Here is a 15,122-nt window from a genome sequence, read left to right as displayed (position 1 = left end):
TCTAGATTTCTTTGCCAAGAAAATGAAGGAGCTACCTTTGATGAAGTGTTCAGAAGAAGTCTGTTTTTATCCTACTGAATGTTTTTTCATTTGAAATTATTTTTTTTTCTAATTGAGTATTTTTGTACCTAGAAATATGCCTTCGTTTCAAATGACATATCTGAGGTAAAGACTCTCCTTCCAAAACAAATGCATACTATTATATAAACTTGATAAAAGCCACAATACAGCTTCTTCTAAAACAGAACATGGTGTAGATACAGTCTGTATTGTAATTAAGCTAAAAGTAATTTCCAGCTTATATCCTGCTCTCGCACTGTGACTTGTCCTGGGATAAGATTGGCATAGTAAGCACTACATGTAGTGTTTGCTGTGTCAGGCTTTTAAATTGTATAAAGAAAGGTTGGCCTTGTGCTAGTGCTTTGTTTACATCAATGCAGTGCTCACCTGGGCTGATGTGATGACCACAACTGATACCTTTAAGGTGGCTTGTAAGTGGGGAAAACTTGTTACTTCTCTTTTGGGGGGGGGGAATAAAATACTCAAGATTATGGAAAAAAATGGTAAAGGTTATTAATTGTGGAAGTTAAATATAAGATTGATTTGCTCAGTCAGTCCATTTCCCTACGTATTATGACAACAACGTGGGCAGTGAGAACCATCTCTCTCTTGGGATGATAGATAAGTCAAAGGGTTCCGTTACAGCAAGAGAATTCCAAATGGAAAAAACTGTTAAATCTAGTATAACTTCCTGCCAGTGCAGGATTCCTCCTCTCCTCCCCCCAATACATAACCTAATCAAATTTTAGATTATGACACAGAGGGGGCTCCTATCTGAGGGAGACTGCTATCCACACTAATAAATAGAGTTCACTATGAGATGTTTCAGCTTAAGTAGTCTGGGCCTCAGTTTCATTCCCAGCCCTGTTGTGTTTCTAACCTTGCATCTATCTTGACAGTTTAATTCATATCTTAAAAAAGAATTTAATACTGGGCAACTTCCTAGTAATACTTTTTACATTGTATACTTCACCCAACAATCTCAAGGTGCTTTGCGAACAACTCATTCAATGTTCATAAATAGTGATGTATTTTTCCCTTTATACACATAAGTGGGATATAGAACTAGATTCACAAAAGGGCATAGGTGCCTAACTGCCCATTTTAGGTGCTAAAATCCCTGCTCAGCTGCCCCTGGATGTACCTAAATTCACTCAACACAAATATTTTCATTAAAAGTTCCTTATCACCCATGTTTCTGCCTCTGCACAAACTGAGCAAGACAGGCATTCTTCTGCCAAAATGGCTTGGGGGCCTAGGGTGGGAACAAATGTGGTTAAATAATGAAATACTCAGTGTGGAATAGCATCAACATGAGCCAGAAAGTAAACAGCCTGGTAGTTAGAGCACTTACCTGGGGAAGTGGGAGATCCAATCCCCCTGCTCCAATGATTTCTTTTTAAATTATATGTCTACAGTGGAACAGCTGCAGCAGGTGAGAGAGAGAGAGAAAGCCCCCATCAGAATGGCTTCTAGCCCGCTCCCTAAGGCACTCACCTGAGAGGTGGCACACCCCAGTTCAAATCCCTTCTCTCGTTTAGGTAGAAGGGGATGGGTCTCAGCTCCCAAGTGAGTTCCCTAACCTTTGGGCTAAAAGTTCTGAGGGAGGTGGTAGCTTTTCTCCTCCTCTTGCTAGGAAGGAGGTCTGCTCTCAGCTTGGTGTCTCCCACTGTGTTAGCTCTGCCAAGGAGCCACCTAGCCTGCAGGCTTTTGTGACTCCTGTTCTGAGGCCCCCTCACTTGGGAGTCACTTTGTTGAATCCTAGTGATTTTCTTGGCATCCAAAAACTTCACCATGGAAATACTCTGTCACCATGCTGAAGTTCCTTTGTGAATCTAGCATGTAGTGCAGGGGTAGACAGCCTATGGCACGTGAGCTGATTTTCAGAGGCACTCACACTGCCTGGGTCCTGGTCACCGCTGGGGGGGTGGGGCCCACGCCACGGCTCTACATTTTAATTTAATTTTAAATAAAGCTGCTTAAACATTTTCAAAACCTTATTTACGTTACATACAATAGTTTATTATAGACTTATAGAAAGAGACCGTCTAAAATCATTAAAATGTATTACTGGCACATGAAACTTTAAATCAGAGTGAATAAAGGAAGACTCAGCACACTGCTTCTGAAAGGTTGCCGACCCCTGACGTAGTGCTTAAGTGACTTGAGACACAACAAGTCAGTGTAGAAACTGCAGATAGAACACACGCATCTAGAATTCCATTTCCCTACTCTAAACTGGACCATAGACTCCCTTGATTCTGCAGTAAAGTCAGCATCCTTTAATAGCATGCAGCTGTTGCTTTCAAGATGTTTGCATTGTTTTTTTTCTAGCCCATACACTGAGCTTGACAATAGCTGGAAGCGGTTGAAGGGTACAGCTATGCATTTTAAAACCCCAAAGCAGCAAGTTTCAAGACCCTGGTCTACAGACCTGGGTTTGCACCATAGCTGTGCTTAGCACTGTATAGGACAGTGGTTCTCAAACTAGGGCCGCCGCTTGTTCAGGGAAAGGCCCTGGCTGGCCGGGCTGTTTACTGGCTGCGTCTGCAAGTTTGGCTGATCGCGGCTCCCACTGGCCGCGGTGTGCCACTCCAGGCCAATGGGGGCTGCAGGAAGGGCAGCCAGCACGTCCCTCGGCCCGCACTGTTTCCTGCAGCTCCCATTGGCCTGAAGCGGCAAACCGCGACCAGTGGGAGCCGCGACCGGCCGAACCTGCAGATGCAACTGGTAAACAAAGCGGCCTGGCCTGCCAGGGGCTTTCCCTGAACTAGCGGCGGCCCTAGTTTGAGAACCACTGGTAAAGGGGCTTGGGCTGGCATTTGGGCTCTGAAGCAGGGTGGGGGGGTGATGGACTTCAGAGCCACGTCAACCCTGTTGCTTTTAGCACCATAGCACAAGCTCAAGTGTGTAGCCCCAGTGTCAAGGGGCCAAAGGGTGTCCAGTAGCACCCAGTGGTGGAAGTCTAGGAGGGTGCTTCCTCTGTCAGGAGTAAGCAGCGAGAGCCCAAGGAGCTGCTCTGGCAGCAGTGGGGCAAGGAGAAACCAGGCCCACCCTACTCCATCAGGTTCTGACACAGGGCTCTTTGAAACCAGGATTCAGGGCCTTTTGAAACCTGGTGCAGGATTCAGGTCTCTGTATCCTTGAGCGCATCTGCTGAGTCACTTCCTACCCTTTGCTCTGGCATCTCTCCACTGGTTGCTTGTCGTCTTCTTCGGTCCCTGCAATGTGGTCAGGGTGCTCTGCCTCCGTGGTCTGGAGTCCAGGCAGCTTGCTGGTAGGAGCCAGCATCATACGACTACTGTCCTCCTTAGCCAGCCCAGACTGAGCTGAGCTGCTTCCTTTATATGCTCTCTCCACTGAGAGCATGCCCAGCAAAGGTGAGGGGGTGTAGTCCCTTGGGCACAAAGCAATTTATTAACCCCTAGATTGATACACCCCATCAAACCCAGGCACTGAGACTCATTGCCATGTATTTTAAAGTGAAGGTGTATCCTAATGGATTAAAATAGAGTGCATTTCTTCAATTTCAGAGGGATCCAGCTGAAGTAATGTCTGTAAAAGACATTTTGGCTCGTGCTGCAGCAAAGGGACTACTAGAAGGTCTTGATATAGGGAAATCATCAAAGAAAGAAGAGAAGAGGAAGAAAAAATCAAAAGTAACACAGCAAAGAAATGTTCCTAAAGATACTGGGGTACAAACAAGCATTGTGGAGTTCCTGAACCGAGAAATGGTATCTATTAATACTAATTCTGAAGTTTCACCAATTAAAGCAATTAGTGGTGTTCCACAAAAAAATTTGAACCAAACAAACAGTTCCATTCAATTGAAGAAAATTACCAAACCCATCTCAAACTCATCCCTGCCAGGAATGCTGAAGAACACACCCAATCTGTCATCTATGAGTAAGGTGTTTGAGAGACGGACACACATTAGAAAGCCACGGGCAGAAGATAAAATGGTTGTATTGAAACCTGTGGAGATAGTTCTGCCTCCAGTAATGGTGCCATACTTCAATCCACAAGGGAACAAATCTCAAATTTCGGCTCAACATTACTACTATCGCTGGACTGGAATAAAGAGCTCAGCACGTGACTTATTTATACCTTCTTTATCCAAAAGATTAGTCAAACCAAAAGAAACTTTACCTTCAACTATGGTTAAGCATCCTCGACCATGGATTTGAAAATGGATTTTTGTAACTGGTTCATAGTTATTTCTTCAGAGTTTGAAATTATATTTCTATAATGTCAGGGTATATCTGTGCAGGCCACTACTTACCTTTAGGGAACATGTATAATTAATACCCTTTAATGGCTATTATGGAAATAGCAGGGGGATATTTTGCAAAAGAGACTATTATGTAGTTGTTTCAGTCCAGCTATTCAATTCAGAATGTCAAAATACACATAAAGTAGTAATTACAACAGCTTATTCAAATCCCTAGGGTGTGAGCGCAAAAGTTTTATAGCTAATTGCTAATCAGTAGAATGTGATATGTAGAAACAAGGCATGTTTCAACAACCTTCTGTACATATTTGGGCATACTTACTTTTAAAAGTAATCTTTGCAAGTTTTGTTTAGTGGTCTAAAAGTTCACATAGCAACAATGAAATTAAATGGCTGTCTGAGCTTACAATTTTCAGCTACCATCTTGTTGAAAAGTATCATTAATTATGACCATGGCATATGGGAGCGGATCATCAAAATTGTTAGCCAGCCCATTTTTTCTAAAAATGGCTCTGGATTTTTCACATGCTTACATTGTATGTACTTGTGTTGAACATTTTGTGCACAGCTGGGGAGCACACAGATGCCTCAGTTCAGTCAGATGTGCTTTAATAAGCAGCAGAGGAAATTCTGTTAAAAAAAATTGAATAGAAAAATTCATTTTAAAACTAGACAGGTATTTTGATGCTAAAATGAATTCTGAATTATAAATCTGACACATCACAGTGCTGCCAAGGTTTATAGAAATCATAATTTTCAGCCTAATGGCGGCTGGTAAAAGGAAGCTCAGATGCTGCTTTTCATGAAACTGCTTTCTATTAGTGGTAACAATTCAGAAATGGTGAAAGTGCTTCTTATTCTGCATCTCTACAGGTGACAAATGTCAAGCAAAATAGGAACACTTAATACCAATATTATTCATCTGAATAATGACAGCAAGTTTTTGGTTTACATTTACATTATTTTAACAATTTCCTTGGAAACATCAGTGATTGAGGGTGGAAATGATAAACAGCATTTCTAGTTATATGTAAAGATCAGGTTGCAAGTTAAACTATAAATCATTTTAAACAGTATACATTAACTGTCAATCATTTCTATCTACATTTAATATGTGGTTACATCTTGCTAAATATACTGAGATGTCAATCTATTAAAATATTTAACTTTTATGAATCTAGAATTGTTTAATCACATACTCAGTAGTTTGTGTACCAACTTTTTTAAGCAAGATGAAATAAGGTTCTCTTAACCATAGGACATCTTAACTCTGAAATTCGAGAGGAACTTCAGAACTTCCTTCCTGTTTGAAATGATTAGTGGATATTTGTATGTAGAATTGCTCTTACTGACTTGAGACATTTAACCCAACTAGCAACTTCAGAAGTATTATGCAACATATTTTTGAATAGGATTGGTTTTATTAACTTTCTTTTAAACCAGAAGTGTGTACTTCATAAATATTAAAAGTAAGATTTTTTTTCCTGTTTCACTTGGGTCCATTGTATTGGTACCTCTACTAAACTGTCCTAGTTCTCAAATAAAATAAAGTAAGAAGTATTAGTGTGTCTACATTCCATACTCAGTACAGAGAACCTAAAGCAGAGCTAGACAAATGCGCCTACTTTGACAAGGGTGTGATTCAGAGAGAGGCAGATGAGAAATTAATGGCTCTCAGTTTGTTCGTATCTCATTCTGTGTACACATACTATACAAGACATACAATATAAAGAGGGGACCTTGCATGCAATAAGCCCTGCATTATATCACTGGCATCCAATGTGTGGCCCTTGAGGCTCAAATTTATATTTGATTATGAAATAAATATGGTGCCTGCCATTCTAAAACAAGTATTTGCATTGCTCTGAGGAGGTGGTAGTGGACACTGCTTCCCTTGCAGCCCTAGTAGCACCTTCAGTATGACCTGAAAGCACTCGAGAAGCTTTACCTGCTGCAACTGCTCACCGACAGGCCTACTTCTGCACTGCAGGGAAAAAAACAAAGTGGCTGCTCCATTGCCTGTATCCCATAGGCGGCAGGTTATATATGTTTGTGGTGCTTGGGCACCAGGAATATTCTGGGGGCCCTGCTCCAGCAATATTTGGAGCTGGGTCTCTCCCCTGGCCCTGCCTGGATCGGGCCCCGGCCCCTGCAGGCCTCCCCCCCGCCCCGCCGCATCCCTGCTTGGAGCGGGTCCAGCCTCTGCCTGCCACCCCTCCCCCTGCGTGTCCCCCTCTCCCCTGCTGCGTCCCTGCCTGAAAGAAAGCAGCGGGCGCCTCTCCCATGCCTGCTTGTGCTGCCGGTGTAGCACGTTCCTATGGCAGAACTGCCGTCTGCTGCCCCAGGGTCCTAGCGCCCGCCATCCACTAATGGCAAGGCAGGCTGCCCATACCCTGCCCTTCCGCCCTAGCCCTGAGCCTCTCCAACGCCCCAAACCCCTCATCCTGAGCCCCCCAGTCCTCACCCCTGCACCTCCTCCTATCCCCAGAGCGTGCACCCCCTCCTGCTTCCCACGCACCCCTTCTCACCCCCAAACTCCCTCCCAGAGCTTGCACCCCTCACCCCTTCCTACGCCCCCACCCCCAGCCCAGAGCCTGCACCCAAACTCCGTTCCAAAGCCTGCAGCCCTCACCCCGTCCTGCACACCCACCTTCTGCCCCAGTCCGGAGCCTGCACCCAGCACCCAAACTCCATCCCAAAGCCTGCACCCTAATCCCCAGCCCAGGACCTGCACCCCAGACCCCCCCCCAACCCCTTCCCAGAGCCTTAGGCAGGTGGGGGCGGAGTTTAGGGGGTTGGAGTTGGGGGGGGGCAGGTTCTGGGCACCACCAAAATTTCTACAAACTTGCCACCCAGGTGTATCCCAGCTGGGCTGTGCAGGACAGGAACTCATGTAGTTCTACTACAATCTACAGGATGCCTTCCCTCTCCAACCACCCACAATAGCCCAGACATGGGGGGAAAAAATGAAACTAAGGCCTGGTCTACACGATGTGTGTGTCGGTCGATGTCAGATACGCAACTTCAGCTAAGGGAATAGCGTAGCTGAAGTCGACGTTTCTTATTTCAACTTACCTCCCGTCCTCACGGCGCAGGATCAATGGCCGTGGCTCCCCCGTCGACTCCGCTTCTGCATCTCGACCTGGTGGAGTTCCGGGGTTGATGGGAGCACGTTCGGGATCGATTTATCGTGTCTAGACGAGATAAATCTATCCCTGATAGATCGATTGCTACCCGCCGATCCGGCGGGTAGTGTGGATGTACCCTAAGCATCTGGAACCTGATTCTTTGTACCAACCCTGACACCAGTTAGAGATAATTCATCTAATTGAGATGTTAATTCTAAGCCTAATGATAACATTTCAAATGCCAGTATTAGCTACTGATGATCATTTTAGACAAGGGCAAGGGGTTCGGAGTGAAATCCAAAGAAGAAAATTGAGAATTCCTCCCAACAGGAATATAGAAGGAAGAAAGGAGGGAGAGAAACAAAGAAAAATAGGGTAAGGAAAGAAACAAAGGGCAAAAGAGCCTGTGGTCATAAAAGGTGAGTTTTCCCACTGAGTGCTGCTGAATGTGATCTGTTTAACAAAAGAAATAATTCTAATAGATAAAAGTTTTGTGCTGCTCGCCGGTTACCTCACTGTGTGTAAACAGGAGCATCCTTGGCTCCACACACCCACCCTCACTGGTCAAGAGTAAACAGATCCATGAAAAGGGATGAACTTCTGCTTCCCAACTGCAAGGGAAGAATTGTGACAATCACAATTCATTCTCTGATCTCCTTCTGGGAAGAGTGTAAGGCTCCTGGCTCGAGTCCTGTGCTTGCAATGTACAACTGGAAAAAAGCAAAAGAACAAAGTGACACTATTTTACAATCATAGTTCACAACAGGGATGAGAAAAAAGAACCTGCCGTGAAGGGAACGGAAAATATAAAGGGGAAATTATATTCATTTTATTTTAAAAATAGTTACTAAGCATGGCTCAATGTAGGTAGCAGGGGTGTGAGATTCTGTAGTTGGGAAAGGGAAGGCAAAAAGAGTGGGTTTTAAAATCTTATAATTTTTAATAATGCCCAGTGGATGTTATAACAATTAAGTATAAACAGTCTCTTTTAAAAATAAAAATCGTGTGCTCATTAAAAGGTGCCAGTAGACAGCTCTGGAAGTGGAAGTTCTGTTCACATACGTGGTACATCACAGTGGTGCAAGTTTCCATCTGCTGTCCCACCACTGGGTCTCATCCCATCTAAGACTAGATCTCCAGGGCTGGTCCAGTCTCTCTGACCAGATCGTCCAAGAGCCAGCAGTGATAAATATGATGCTAGAGAACAACTTGGTTCACAAATCACTTTTGCCATCAGCTGGTGGCAAATTTTAGGTATTCCCAGATTGACCCAGAATTGCACCAACAACATACAAGTAAAAGGCTATATAGCACCAACAACATACAAGTAAAAAGTTATATAGCCTTTTACTTGTAAGCTTTAAAACAGACAAATCTGACTTCCTCTTACTCCTCCGCCTGTTAAAAATATCCTTTCTAGGACTTAAAAGCAATTTATATTTCAAGCTGTGCATTAGGGCAAATAATAGTATCACCTTTTCCTTAATTCTGGTTTAACATTTACCACTGAATAATTCAGAAAATACATTAATTACATTAATAAATACAGGGAGACTTTCTCCTCCCCCCACCAAGGTTCTGTCCCAAGAAATGAACTACTTTCCAAACTTTATGGACTAGTGACAAGTAAGTCAAGCATTTTATGCATCTAAATTTATTCTCACGACAGATTACATTTAAATGTGGAAAAGTGGTCAACAGCAAAAAAAAAAAAAAAAAGTTATTTTCAGTGTCAACCAGCTGCTTTATATAACACTGAGCTCTGACTGATAAGCTGCGTTTTCCCTTTCTCTTTTGCAAATACTAAGCTAAATCAAACCTTTGTTTGGTGACTGTACAGCACAGGTTTTTAGCAATATATTAAAATAACTAAGCCTGCACAGATAGAAGTAACAGCATTAATGTTAAAGCTGTAAAGGCTGAGCCAGTATCAGCTATGAAAGTAAAAACAGCTGTTTTCACATGATTTATTAACAGTTTTATATCCCTGCTTCATTGCTTTATGACATGTTTGATAAAATTAAAAGAAAAGGGATTTAGAAATCTTAGTAAATGACACAAAACAGTCTTAGTTATTCCATAGCTTTATATCCTGCAAATCTAAGGAAGGACTTTTTTTTTTTTTGGGGAAAAGGTACAGGTAGCTCTTTACACAAAGTTTATCACTAAGAACTCATTATACAGGAAGTGGGATCAATGTCCTTTCATGCAATCTGCAGGTGGTTCTTATATCCTTACAACACCTTTTTTTTTTTCCAAATGAAATCATAAGTGGTTTAAATAAAAACTAAAAATTGCAGCAACTCAAAGGAAAGGCTTTAAACTATAGACATGGGCTGTGGCTATAAATCTCCTTGCTTCTGCAATGGAGCATATTAATCAGGTGGCCTGGGATATCTGCCTCTAACTTACCACTTGCATTTATAAAATAAGAGAAATTAGCTTTACACATTGTTTTGCCATTTCTTCTACATACTCCAATAAAAATGTGACTACAAATAATTACAAAACCCACCTTTTTAGGCAACCTATAGTACACGGAGATTACTTAGCACTGGATATGTTGTGAGATTATGTCCAGTAAAGATAGTACATCAACATCAGAATGCAGGCTAGTTCAGTAAAAATAGAATAAATAAAATAAAAATATTTTAAGCTGTATTTAACAGGTTAATTCAAAATGACATGAGACATACAAGGCATAGTGTGTGCCTACTTACAGAATCACTAGATACAAAGAATGCATAGGTAACTGAAGTGTCACTACAACATTGGGTAAAACAATGGCATTTGCTCTCATGCATGCACCAGCCATAATTTTTGGCCAGGGCAGAACGTAAGTCAACATAGTGTTTTAATATAATTGGTTTTACAAAATTAGGCCTTGATCCTGCAAACACTTGGGTATGTGCATAACCTGTAAGAGCATGAGTCATCCTGTTGAAGTCAGTGAGACTAATGTGCTTATAAAGCACATACCCAAGTGTTTGCAGAATCAAAGTCTTAATCAGTATTTTGGTAAAATAAGCAAAAGTATTTAAAAAACAAAATATCCGCAGATGATCTGTGACTTTTCAATACATTCCTATCCATTGTCTTTTCAATACCTACTGCAACTGCATCCCTCACTCTCTTTATGTGCTTTGCTGCCGAAAGCAAGCTAAGTACTCATGGTCCTGACAACAGGAAACCGAACCACACCAAGTAGTGAATAAAAACAACAGCTTTGTAACATGACTGTTTAATTACAAAGGGAGGTCCTGGTCTGCCATCATGGGGCAGCAGCATCACACAGATGCAGTGGATCTCCTATGGAATGTATTTAGACTATTTAAAACTCATTGCAAATCTGAATCCTGGGAAAGTTTCAAACTGGAACTTTAAAAGGACACTGTCAAGGTATTTGCTGTAATTAAAAATCAAACAGATAACTGGCTGAGTCTGGGGAGTGATAATGAATATGGCATCTTACGTCTCTAGGTCAGTGATTTTAATATGATCCAGGGTGATGGTGGCTAGGTGGGGTTACCATCTGATGGCTGCTGATAACCACTGTGGGGAAAAAATGGTGTCAGCCCAGTTCCCAGTGGAAACCACTGAGATTACCACTACTGGAACCCAGAGAGACAATGGAGTGAATGTGAATGCAAGTTTCTTCTTGTAGCCTGGTTCTCTGAACAGGGTTTAGGTTCATAAATACCTTGCTGTGTTGGGACTTAAGCATTTGGTAATTTTAAACATGGGTTTAAAAAATCAGGCACATGCTTAAATACCTTGCTGAATTGGGACCACAGGCAAGTGTTTTAGCTGAGTGTATGCTAGTGGGTTGTATTATTCTCTATATTACAGTAGTGCTTAGAGGCCTCAGCCAGGTCAGAGCCCCATTGTAGGTTCCTGTTAGGTACTGTAGCACAACAGAGGATTTCAGGGCACTGGCTGCGCAGCTGGTGTCCATGGAGCTGCATCTCTTTACACCAGCAGAGCATCAGCCCTTCATTTGCCAGTTCATTTTAATTTTTGTTACAGCTGTCCAGAATTCCTTTACAAACTCAAAGCTGAAAGCTTTTGATCATCATTGCTTTGGCCCTTGCATCCACAGCCTGATTTGTTTGTTACTGGGGCAGCTCATGGGTAGCAACTGCGAAAAATTTAAAAAAAAAAAGAAAATATGCAACCATTCATTTAAAACAGAAGCCCCTAGTGAGAGAAAGCAGGTCAAAATTCTGGGCCTAGCTACCTTGACAATGTCCCTTTAGAAGTACAGTGTCAGCATACCCAGATGGTTCAGCTTCCGAGTAGACGTCTAAAATGGAGGCAGTAAAATTTTAACACTGGTAAAAACATCTGCATTGTTCCATTTCTATTGTATGTACCAACCTGCAGTTGTAATAAGACAGAGGGCAAGGGGAAAAAACAAAGAAAAAGCGAAGCATATAAGTGCATTCAAAGGTTAGCACAATGTACGCTTGTAAGGGGCAATACTGCATAGTTTGCTTCCAAGGAATTTACAGCTAGCTGGAGCTTTTGGAGCAAAAGCACTGAAATCGGGTTACCCCACATGCAGCTCCATCATATCAGAGAACAGCTGTATCATTCCTTTGTTGAGAGCTGCTACAGAAAGGGCATTAAAGTAAAATGAAACTTCATCATGGTATAAATGAGAACAGGTCTGCACAACAAAAACGTGATAGTCCTTTTGCATCTCATGTAAATATTAACTCAACACCAAACTCCAAATGAAAGAACTGGGATCGGGCCTTCAATTGAAAGTTTGCACTCACAAGGAGTAATACAGGGAAAATGTGTAGCTTTCTAGTTTGTGCCATATTTAACAGTTCTGAGTAGGTCCCTCTCTTAATTATAGATGGTAGGAGCCCACAGTTAAATAAATCCTATTTTTGTTGCACCCTGTAGGATTTTGGAGAATAGATTTAACAGCCCCCCAATGCAGTTCTCTATTTTAGGGCAAAAGGCTAAAGCTGATGCATCCTGCTCTGAATTACTCAAAGCTTTTCTTCTCCAAATCATAATATATAAACAGTAAATGAAATATGGTGACCATGGTTCAAAAGCGTGTCAGGCAAAATTGTAAAGTGGTTCCTAAACCAATGCCAACGCGCTTTTAAAAACTAACAGGTGCAGCTTTGAAAAAATAAAACTTGGTATTTATACTACAGTAATTTAATGGTAACTAATACGTGGTACCTACTCCAGTGTTGAAAACAGGGCAAAGTGCTGTAGGATTTAAGGGTTGCTTGTGACAAATCCAGCTCAAGAAGATGGTGAACTATAATTCAGGCATCAATCACTCCAAGGACTTTAATATTAGTTCACTAGGAGGGACGTGGCCATATTCTTTTTGGGTGTGAATTTAGGTAATGTTCAGAATATTTACAATCAGAAATAGACCTTCCACTGCTCATGATGTAACTCATTGACAGCAAAAAAAATTATTCATGCGTCTTTTCATATCACATGATGATGGCAAGAACGAGAGAACATGCTTGTCTAACATTGTTTTGATAAGGATAAATTCTGTGAAGACAAAGCATCAGCAATTTAAAATGGAAGGTTGAACATCATCAGTTCATTTTCTTTAGCGTAGCTACTGTATCTTCAATTAAGTGTTACAAGAATCCTTTCCCTTGGGCAGCTATGGCATCTCAGAAACAGGGCGTTTCTGTTTTAAAGTGTCAATAAGGGACAAGACTCCGCGTTTGACATTAGTTGTGACTCTTCTGGTCATCGAGTCTGCAGGAGGAGGGGGTGGTCGAACTTTCTGTGAAGGAGGTCTGGCTACCAAGCACTTCTGATACCGTAACTGCAACAAAGCAAATGTGTTCCACAATCATTAGTGCACTTCAATAGGTTCATGTCAGAATCTTAAATTCAGTACTTTTTATACATTACAGGCAAACTCTGCCATTGAACTTGCTAGATTCATTCATTCAGGGCTGGTGCCAAAAAACCCACTGCTAAATTAAGGGATCAGTGACTATTTTAAAAGCTATTTCAAGAACAGACTAGAAACAAATGCTGAATTACACTGATATGTGTGAAAAGCTGAAACTCCCCCACAGTCTTATTATTTAGTTCCCCCCCAGACACTAACCTGGACACATCTGCAACAGCCAAGCCCTTGGAAACTGTTGGAGCTTTAGCTGTGTTGCCTCCAAAACCCCAAAGTGCATCTTGAAAATGGGATAAAACATTAATCTCTAACTTCAGCACTTTATGCCGCATTGGCTGTTAGACTCACATTGGAAGTGAAATGGAGGGGAAAACCAAAATAAAGTAAGAATTAAATGATTTTAACAGTCTGATGACAGAACACTTTCCAGGCCTAGGAACACCCTGGCAGACTGAAACTTTTAGAAGCATTGGCCCTGGCCCAGTGATCAGAATAAATATTTCAGCCCCTCAGACACATCCCAAATGCACATACAATCTTAGTAATATTGTGTACGAGTTCTTTGGGGCTGGGAACGCCTATTCTGGGTTTGTGCACGTGGGACAATAGGGTTCTGGTCTATGAATGGAGCTTCTCGGCCCTAGCATAACATAAATAATTATTAATAATTTTCTTGCCTTCTTTTTTTCTTGCTGTTTTTGTTTTTCAAAATGTGCTACGAAGTCCTTATCTCTGATCTAAAATTCTTCAATACAGGAATCAAACTTACTTATTTTAAAGGAGCATATATTGCGGAAATTTCAGGATCTGATATTAGAAGTGAATGAAAGCATCTCATGGGTCAATTTACGTGTATAATTTGAAAATTTACTCCAATTATTGAATGGCATATTTGCATACAGGCCTATAGTTTATCCATATTTGTAAAATATATGTCAAACTGCTCAGTGTTAAATTATCATGTAATGAGAATAAAAGGGCCCTTCATCACATTATAGACACAGAAAGGGGTAGGCGGTAGAATCATAAAAATGTAGGACTGGGTGGGACCTCAAGAAGTCATCTACTTCAGCCCCTTGTGCTGAGGCAGGACCAAGTACACCTAAGACCATCCCAGACAGGGGTAAGTCTAACATGTTCTTAAAAACCTCTATTGACGGGGATTCCACAACCACCCTGATAACCTATTTCAGTGCTTAACTATCCTTATATTTAAAGATTTTACTAATATTTAAACTAAATCTCCCTCGCTGCAGGTGAAGCCCATTATTTCTTGTCCCACCTCTGTGGACATGGAGAACAATTGATCACAATTCTCTTTATAACACATTTTAATGTATCTGAAGACATATCAGGTTCCTCCTCAGTCTGCATTTCTCAAGAGTAGACATGCCCAGTTTTCTTAGCCTTTCCTCACACCATTTTTTGTTGCTTTCTTCTGAACTCTCTCCAATGTGTTCACATTGTTCTGACAGAGTGGTACCCAGGACTGGACACAGTACTCCATCTGAGTCCTCACCAGTGCCAATTAGACCAAGACAGTTACCTCCTGGGTCTTACAGATAACTCTCCTTTTAATATACCCCAGAATATTAGCCTCTCTTTGCAACTGCATCACATTGTTAGCTCATATTCAATTTGTGATCTCCAATAACCCCCAGATCCTCATCAGCAGTACTACAACCTAGCCAGTTATTCCCCATTTGGTATTTTTGCGTTTTCCCTTCCTATGTGCAGTACTTTCCATTTGTCTTTATTGAATTTCATTTTGTTGATTCCAGACCAATTCTGA

General features: G+C 41.6%; 2 protein-coding genes across 16 annotated transcripts in view; one reads left to right on the top strand and one right to left on the bottom strand.

Annotated features, from left to right (window-relative positions):
• NSUN7 (NOP2/Sun RNA methyltransferase family member 7) overlaps positions 1-5,922 on the top strand; it is a 62,193-nt gene extending 56,271 nt beyond the window's left edge. For 6 of the 7 annotated variants that reach the window (XM_045019835.1, XM_045019837.1, XM_045019839.1 and 3 more), the window contains one exon: positions 3,594-5,922. In XM_045019835.1, the coding sequence (XP_044875770.1) occupies positions 3,594-4,247 (654 nt within the window). In that variant the 3' untranslated portion in view covers positions 4,248-5,922. The remainder of the gene's footprint in view (positions 1-3,593) is intronic. The other variant, XM_045019841.1, reaches the window with a different exon arrangement.
• A 3,625-nt stretch (positions 5,923-9,547) lies between these two features.
• Positions 9,548-15,122, bottom strand: part of APBB2 (amyloid beta precursor protein binding family B member 2) — a 336,412-nt gene continuing 330,837 nt past the window's right edge. For all 9 annotated transcript variants that reach the window (XM_045018103.1, XM_045018104.1, XM_045018109.1 and 6 more), the window contains one exon: positions 9,548-13,240. In XM_045018103.1, the coding sequence (XP_044874038.1) occupies positions 13,073-13,240 (168 nt within the window). In that variant the 3' untranslated portion in view covers positions 9,548-13,072. The remainder of the gene's footprint in view (positions 13,241-15,122) is intronic.

Source organism: Mauremys mutica, chromosome 5 (genome assembly GCF_020497125.1).
Source record: "Mauremys mutica isolate MM-2020 ecotype Southern chromosome 5, ASM2049712v1, whole genome shotgun sequence".
Classification (NCBI taxonomy): domain Eukaryota; kingdom Metazoa; phylum Chordata; order Testudines; family Geoemydidae; genus Mauremys; species Mauremys mutica.
This window is presented reverse-complemented; position numbering and strand designations above follow the sequence as displayed.